At 49.6% G+C, this 8,378-nt stretch overlaps 1 protein-coding gene across 3 annotated transcripts in view; it reads right to left on the bottom strand.

Moving 5' to 3' along the window:
- Positions 1-7,949, bottom strand: part of Amotl1 (angiomotin like 1) — a 62,484-nt gene extending 54,535 nt beyond the window's left edge. For 2 of the 3 annotated variants that reach the window (XM_028763392.1, XM_028763393.1), the window contains exon 1: positions 6,713-6,832. In XM_028763392.1, coding sequence (XP_028619225.1) covers positions 6,713-6,761 — 49 coding nt within the window. In that variant the 5' untranslated portion in view covers positions 6,762-6,832. Of the gene's footprint in view, positions 1-6,712; positions 6,833-7,774 lie in introns of those variants that run through there. The other variant, XM_028763394.1, reaches the window with a different exon arrangement.
- Between the last annotated feature and the right edge of the window lie 429 nt (positions 7,950-8,378).

Below are 8,378 nucleotides of genomic sequence, written 5' to 3'. Positions count from 1 at the left end.
AGGAAGGAAGGAAGGAAGGAAGGAAGGAAGGAAGGAAGGAAGGAAGATATGATACAGATCACACCTACCCTAAACCAAAGTGAGGAAACCAAGTGAGGAAAAACACATGGAGACCTGCTTCTGTCCTTCAAGGAAACAGAGTGTGGCACTACTCGAGCCTCCTTGCAGGTAATTCTTCAGAAGGAAGGCTTACCCTTCCTTCTCTGGTTGCTGTCATCATCTGTCAATGTGCCTCGACAACATCTTGGTTTAGGATCCCAAGACAACCAAGCCAACCATTTGTCCCCTGCAGGGACCTTCTCCACATGTCTATGTGACCATAGCCAAGCAGTCCTCAGCATGAGCAGAAGTAGTTGGTGGCCTTTTTAGCATGGGGAGAGATGGCCCAGAGCAAGTCCAGGCACTGCTCAAAAGACACATCAAGGATGCACAATATTTATTTTTTTAAGGGGCTGGAGAGATGGCTGAACAGGAGCACTCACTGCTCTTCTAGAGGACTCTAGTTCAGCTCTCAGGACACACATCAGGAAGCTCACAACCCCTGTAACCCTAGCCTCGGAGGATCCAAGACTGCTGGCTCCGTAAGTACCTGCACTCACATGTACATAGCCTCACATACACACACATGCAGACACGAAATTAAAATACAATGTTTTAGAACCTTATTTAACAGCACTTTCCCTTTGTCTCCTCTGTAGAACTTTCATACTCACTGTCCCACCTCAACCCCACGCTCACATTAGAATATAAATATTTAGCAAATCCATTTGACAGAGGCCGAGTGTCTTCTCAGGCAGTATAACCTGTCTACAGTAGCACAGATGCAGGCCTGGCAGGTCCTCCAAGTGACAAGAGATGGGCAGAGAAGAGGAAACAGTGTATGGGAGAGAGTTTGACCCAAGAGACCTGAGGAGAAAGTACAGGGACAGCCACCGCTCATCTCAGAAACCAGCCTTTCAAACCCAGACAAACTCCATTCCAAAGAGGGCTGCTTCAAGCCAGGCCAATTTAAAGGGCCCTGCTGGGCAGTCATGCCCATGTGTGGTCTAGAGTATGGCTTGAAGGTGTGTTAAAACACAAAGTCCTAGGCCCTCCTTCGACCTCCTGAGACAGAACAGCTCCTAGGGCTGGCTTGGCACCCTGCATTATAATAAGTCCAGTAGACTGTTCCGCACCCTCCTCAGGATGGGAATTACCGTCGTATTTCTCTGGAAACAAAAACCCGAGGTCAGTGAGGAAAAGGAAGCAGGGTGGCCTGCCGGTCAGGAGGTTCAGATCACATCCTGGCTGACTCCAGCCTTGGGGCAGCGGCCATACATCCTGCCACCTGCTGAGGTCAGCACAGAAAGGACATCTTTCTCTGCTCCCGTGTTTTTAAAACAAAAATGTCCTCCTCTATAGACGAAACTAGATTCTGAATACAGCATCCCAGCTTCCAACATCACTCAATCGATCGTATGAGATGCTTGAAGCAGTGCCCCAAGCTAAAGAAAGAGGGGCTTCTGTAAGAATACATGTGGGAAAACACACTATACAATGGTTTGCTTTCCCATTGTTTTGGTAAAATTTTTTATGACATATATTTTATTTGGTGGAGCAGCAAATGCCATCACATCCCTGTCAGAGTCAGAGGACAACTTCCAGGAACTTGTTCCCTCCTCCTACCATAAGGGTTCCCAGGGATGAACTCAGGTCATCAGACTTGGTGGCAGTCAGTGCCTTTACCCAGTGAGCCATCCTATCAGCATTTCCTGCTGTTTTTATTCTATCAGTAGCATGTGTTTATTGCAGGCTCCATTGTGTCCAGCACTGAGCTAAGTATGATCTATGTCTTATCTCTTTTCTTCCCTCGTGCAATTCTGAGATATGGGAGTCTTCAACCCCACTTTACCTCTGAGGCTTCAGCAGATAAAAGTCCTCAACTGGCCGGCCTTGTCAGCAAGTACTCCTAGTACTTGGTAGACCAACTTACCGAGATCGCTGTGAGTTGGAAACCAGATCCTATACTTCAGCCTTTATATATGGGAGGTTCTGCTCGGGAAACCAGCAAAGGGACCACGAAGGGGGAAAAAGAAAGGACTTAAGGAAGAGGTAAGGGAAGAAAGACCGTGATGGAGTGTGTTGGAGTTATCCCAGGGAGGAAATGGATGAGAGGCAAGAGTGTGGAAAAGGAGGGCCAACAAAAACAGTGTCTGAAAGCCAGAACAAAATCACATTTTTCATGCTAATTTTTTTAAATGGGGCTCAGTAGGCAAGGGTGGCTGCTGCCAAGGTTGACAAACTGAGTTCGATCCCCAGAACTCACACAGTAAAAGGAGTCAACCAGTTCGTATAAGCTGTCATCTGACCTCTACCTGCGCACTCCCACACATGCAAGCACACATGCACATGTACACATGCACACAGGGACACACAATAAATCAATAATTGTAAGTACAAATAAATAAAGGTCAACATTAAGACTTGCAGATTTTAAAAGTCATAATTTACAATTTACACGTAAAGCGTAAACATTTTAGAAGCAAGAATGGGCAGTCTTGGGGACATGGCCTAGGCAAGAGATCCTTAGGAGGGGCAAACACCAAAAACAGTATGCAAAAAGAAAAAAAAATCAGTTAGTTGGACTTCACCAAAATTACAGACTTAGTTTTTCAAAATGGTTCCAGAAGGAGAAGGAAAGGAGAAACGCCACAGACGTGCACGCCACAGACATGCAGCCACACAAAGAACGGCTGGGGCCCAGTGGTAAAATAAACGACCCAGTTAGGAAAGAGGCAGAACCAGCAAAGTAATGATGGGCCTTTCCCCACAGAGGGCAGGCAGCACATCAGCAGAGAGGATGTGCAAGTCTGTAGGCACCCGGGAAATACAAATTAGAGGCGCATTAAGCTTACAGCATCTATTAAAACACCTACTGGGACAGTTAAAGTAAAAACCAATGACATCAGGTGATCAGGATGCAGAAAAGCCAGGTGTTTGCACTTCAGGGAGGAATCTAAAATGAAACTGCCACTAGGAGAAGAGTTTAGCGATCATTTCATCAAAAGCATGGATGCCTATAATCTAGCCTCCTGGGTACTTACCTGAAATAGTGAAAAAAATTTGTCCACACAAAACCCTGTTTGTGAGCATCTACAGAAACCTTATCAGCAATGAACAAACACTGAAAGTAACCCAGGTGACCTCTCACAGGCAAGTGGCCAAACCACAGTGAATCCAGACCTTGGAATACTACTCGGGCAATAAAAATGAATAAACCATTGATACAAGCAAAACTTCTGATGGATCTCATAGAAATGGCAAAGAATAAAGAGCCGATCTCAATGATTCCATGTTTCAAGGATTTGTTTACATATGGCAAAATATGACAAATTTGCAGAGCATTATGAATAGGCGAGGTATCACTATGGTTCAGGGACAGTGTGCGAGGGAGGAAAAAGTGAGTGCCACCATATTCAGGAGACAGAAAGAGCCTCCAGAGAGGAAATACCTCTGCATCTTGACATGGAGCTGGATTCACAGCACATGGGAGGTGCACACACAATATGTGTGTGTGCAAACCGAAGACCCCATAGGCTCTGAGGACTGCACCCATGTCACTTCGGTTCTGCTAGGGCAGCATGATGATACAATGATCACCAGAGGAGAACAGGTATCCTGACCTCACCATCCTCTGAAGCTATGATCATTCAAATGGAAAGTGAAGGCTTGGTGAGCCACAGACATTTAAAAAATGACAAACAGAAATGCAGGCCTACAGCTGCAATGGTGGCCAGAAGGAAACACACAGCCAAACATGCTCAGCAACAGGGCCTTTAAAAAGCTGTGACCAGAGATTTAACAGGAACAAGGTCCTAACTCTCATTCCTCTACTTCCTCCTAAAAGAAAGGGGAAAGACCAAAACCTAAAAATCTTGATTGTTGAGCCTCTTGGGGAGGCTAGGCATTCTGCCCAGAGCTTGTGATGACTGTCCCCTAGGGTTTCACAAATGATGGGAGAGTTCATCCCGGACCCAGCACAAGATCCAAGAGCACCAATGGCTTCCTTCCAGAAAAATATAATATACTGACCCACCTACCACTGCCAGGTGTACACAGAACCACTCCTTTAAGACAAAGCAAGGGCAGACCAACAGGAAAAAAATCTCTAGGCAAACAAATATAAAAACCTCAATAACCTCAGACAACAATTTCCAACAAACTTTGTAATCAAATACATCCTCTGGCCTGACCTGCCTAACCCTTGCTTTTCAAGGATTCCGTCATCCTCTGAATTCTGGGTGAGAAGAACCCTCCGATGTTAAGGAAACATTTCAAAGTCTACACAATGTCCTGGCCTGAGCTTCCATATGCACAGGCACACACAGAACCCAGGCCGCAAAGAATCCGATTTGAGAAAACTTTGGTAAACGTTCGAAGTGTTAGCAGTTCTCACAGAGCTCAATGTCTAAAATCAAACTTCTGTACTGTGTTCCCTTGATCTGTGTCACTGGGCATGGAAGTCCTGCATGCTGTAGTATTATCATCTTCAAAGCACTTTTTCACAAATACCCCAGAGGCACAAAGCACATCCGGAGGACACACTTTGGCAGCTCCCTTCTCCCAGAAGAGCCCTTGCCTCCCATCAGTAAATGGAAGCTCCCTCCTGGTCTCTGAGGTCACACATCTGGGTGGATCTGGATATCAGAAAGAACACAGCCATCCAGTGAAGCTCTGGACAAGCGGCCTGGAAGCAGCATTCTCCACACATCAACAGAGACCTTCCCAGAAAACCAGTCAGGTTTCTACATTCACGTGCTGCTGCTGCTGATGAAAGATGTGCTTTTAAACACTTCAGTCTCCACATGTTCTTCAATCCACTGGAACCCTCCAGCCCACAGCTAAACAGAACCTGAAACATCTAGACAGCAGTGCCTTCTTCTGAAGAGAAGGAGGAAGGGAACCATGGGGACAGCACCTTTTCCCTTGCTTGCCACCTCTAGGTCGACAAAGGTTTTCCTCATGGGGAAAAAATGTGGCATGCAAGATGAAACAAAACCAACTCACCTAAGAACTATGCACACACACCAGGAACAGCACCAAACAAGAGGTCTCTCTGTAACCTAGTCTATGTCCTGTTCCATACATGACTCTCCTCTACACACACACCAGGAACTCCACCAAACCAGAGGTCTCTAGAACCTTCTATGTCCTGTTCTGCACATGACGACCTCCCCCCCCCACACACACACACACCAGGAACCCTACCACGGAAAAGGTCTTTAGAACCTTTCTATTCTAGGCCCTGCTGGTTTTCTTTCTGTTCAATTCTGTCTCCTGGCCCTCTGCTTTCCTGCCACACAGTTCAACTTAAGTACGCTTCCCTCATTATTCTAAGAACTTGAATCCCAGAGATCCTTAAGTACTGAGCAACACCACCTTGGCCCTGTGTGGTAGGCAGCCAGGGAGAATCTCAGCCAGTTTGGCAGGATCCACAGCCTAGTTTTGGAAGCAGGAAACCATGAGCGTTCCATACTTCAGGACCTACTTTTCACTCCCTGAAAGGGAGTCTTCTGGAATTGTAGCTGTTTAATATTACCCGGTTCTGGTCGTGTGCACTTTCGGTGAACAAACTGACACTGTTTTGAGCCCAGTGGACCTCTGAGGTATCATATCATCTACCATCACCAAGGACTTTAATAAGCAAATATCCCGCCAAACTTGTAATAGTCTTTGTAGGAAAATAGAACCAGGGGCAGGAAGCAGACGGTCCAAGGACCAAATACCGTTCAAAATGTAAGCATCAAGGCCCTTGGGATCGGTACCTGTCTCCAGAACCTGTCTCCAGAAGCCGGCGTTCAGATAACTCACACAGGATCCCAGCTTAAAGGCATTTGCGATTTAGACAATACACCCACGACATGGGCAGAAAGGCAAACATTTTCCAGGGGAAAAAAAGACAAGGAATAGGAAATCAGGCCCGGGATTCGTCTCCTGAGGTCCCCAAGCAGGAGACTTGGAGAGGGTGAGACCTCATCCCCCCCGTCTGGCTACCTAAAACTAGCACCAGCGGGTCCCCTGGGCTGTCAGAGGCCGTCATGGGCCGAGGTTCCATTCTCCCGTCTGCCACAAATGTCACGTTCCAAGAAAGTTCAACCAGCTCTCCCTTGGAAAGTTTATGTTTCCTCCCGGAAACCAGATTCTTTTCAACGCACTGCCAACAGGCTACAAGCCGGATCCAACCCCCGATTTGTGCAAGAAACTTGTTAGAGGAGAACAAAGAAGGCGCAGGGGCGGAAGGGGCCCGAGCCTCCGGGCCCGGGTGCGTCCTGGGGTCCGGGCTGGGTGCCCCGCGCGCCTTTGTCTGCGCGGGAGCATCGGCACCCGCAAACCCTCCCGCCCCTCCGGCGACCGGGACCCGCCGGCCACACGAGAAAGGCCAGTCCCGCGTTAGGGGCCCCTGCGCGTACCCGAGTCCCCGGCCTCCCGTGGGAATCCGCCCCGGGGGTACTGGGCATTCGGAGGGTGGCACGGAACTGAATCCTGCTTTTTGTCTTGTTGAACCTTCTGGATCCCTCACGGGACACTTGGAGGCCCCAGCGCCAATCTGGTTCCCCAAGTCCCCACATCTGGAGCGGAGCTGATGTCAGCCTTGGCTCCTGGGAACAGCCGCGAAGACCTCTCGGCCCATTTAGGGCGATCCCTCCCCGACTCCCCGGCTCAATCTGGTTACCTCTCAGCACTGGCTCGCAAGGTCCCCGGCGCGACTTTGCCCTCCGCATGGGGCGATCATGGGGCGATCCTTGCTTGGGCAACGCGGCGGCCGGGAATGGCGGCAGGGGGATGGCGGCTGGGAGGCGCGGCGAGGGGCGCCTCTGCCCTCGGGAAGCAGAGAGATGCCCCGTTCCCCCTCCAATCCCACCCACCCCACCCCGCTGCCGGCTCCCTGGGCGCCCCGCGCTCCCAGTCGCCGGCGCGCTACCCGGGAGGGTCGCCGGTTTGGTCCCTGTAACCCTACACTCCACCCCGCCCCGGCCCCGGCCCCGGCCGCGGGGCCCTAGAGCCCGTCCCCAGTTTCCCGTCGCCCCTCCCGGGACTTCGGAAACTGCCGGGGCTCAAGCTGACGTGTCTGCCTGAGACCAAAGAGGGAGACAGGCTCTCTTGTTTTTGTCTCTGCCGCGTTTGAATTCCTGTCACACGCACCATTTCTCTCTGAATGCCTTAGAATCCTTTGCTGGGATATGCCTCCTAACTCCTGGCTAGGTTCCGGTTAGGACCAAGTTTTCTTCTAGGTGGAATTTCCAGGTGAAAGCGTTCCCCAGGCCCTAGTACTTCCATCAGGTAGGGCTGTCAGGATAGGAGGGCCTACGATGTGCTCCACTGAGGAGCAGCACAGTCTAAACAGCCCTTCCTTACCGCCTTAAATGTTCACTGGGTTCCTAGGGCCATACATCCTGTGGCCACTACCTCCAGGCCGTTATCTGCTCTAGCAGAAGCAAAGAATTTTAAGTGTTGGGACAGTGTTTGTAACTCTGCCCTGCCTCTGAAATCAGGCTTTTCCCCTAAGTAACACTCAGTTACCCAACCCTATACTAGATGACACTCACTGCCTTTTGAGGGCATGCTCTAGGACCTTTCTGGTCGTCTGAGAGGAGAGGCCAGTGGCTGGAGCCCAAGCCCTTACTTAGAGGGTTAGGGCATACCAAGGTTTCTGTTTGTCTGCTCTCCTTTTCTACCTTCTTACCAGGCCATCAGGGGAGGTCATGTCTGGCTTGTGCTGACTCCCTAAACTCACCTGCTCACAGCTTCACCCTGAGGGTTCACTCCGGATTCCATGACAGCCCTCTGATTTGGTAATTTCTGTTTCTCACACAGGGAGCCCAAACGTAATTGCTGAAGTTATTTCTCAAGCCCAAGCTCCATTTAAAGTCACCTGCCTTTGTAGAACACACAAAGCCAGGATGTGTGCACAGAAAAGAACAGGGCAGTAGGTCCTCACTTGTTAAAAGTCAGGACAGGACAGAGAGGAGACCAGCTTAGTGTAGAGACAGGGAAGGGGCGGGGATCAGATGAGCAGGAAAAAGAGGCACTGGGCAAGAGGCGGTGCAGCCTAGAGGGAGTTGGCAAGGTTTCTCGCCAAGGGTGCTTGCCAAGAATGTATACATGGGAAAAGAGTATTTACTACAAAGGAAGAGACAACATGACCAAATGGACAGTCACAAAAGTGTAGAGCTGAGAAGAACTGAAGAATATGTGTACCACAGCTTTCACTTGGCTAGTGAGGAAACTCCCACCTGGCTGTGGACCGACTTCCCTAACGTCACAGAGCAAGTTCAGTGGCAAAGCCAAGGGTGGAAACCCATTTGTGTTTCCTACCACACAGCATCAAGGCTAAGGGC

This window comes from Grammomys surdaster, unplaced genomic scaffold (assembly GCF_004785775.1).
Source record: "Grammomys surdaster isolate TR1022 unplaced genomic scaffold, NIH_TR_1.0 138, whole genome shotgun sequence".
NCBI classification, from domain to species: domain Eukaryota; kingdom Metazoa; phylum Chordata; class Mammalia; order Rodentia; family Muridae; genus Grammomys; species Grammomys surdaster.
The sequence above is the reverse complement of the archived record's forward strand: the minus strand, read 5'-3'. Positions and strand labels throughout refer to the sequence as shown.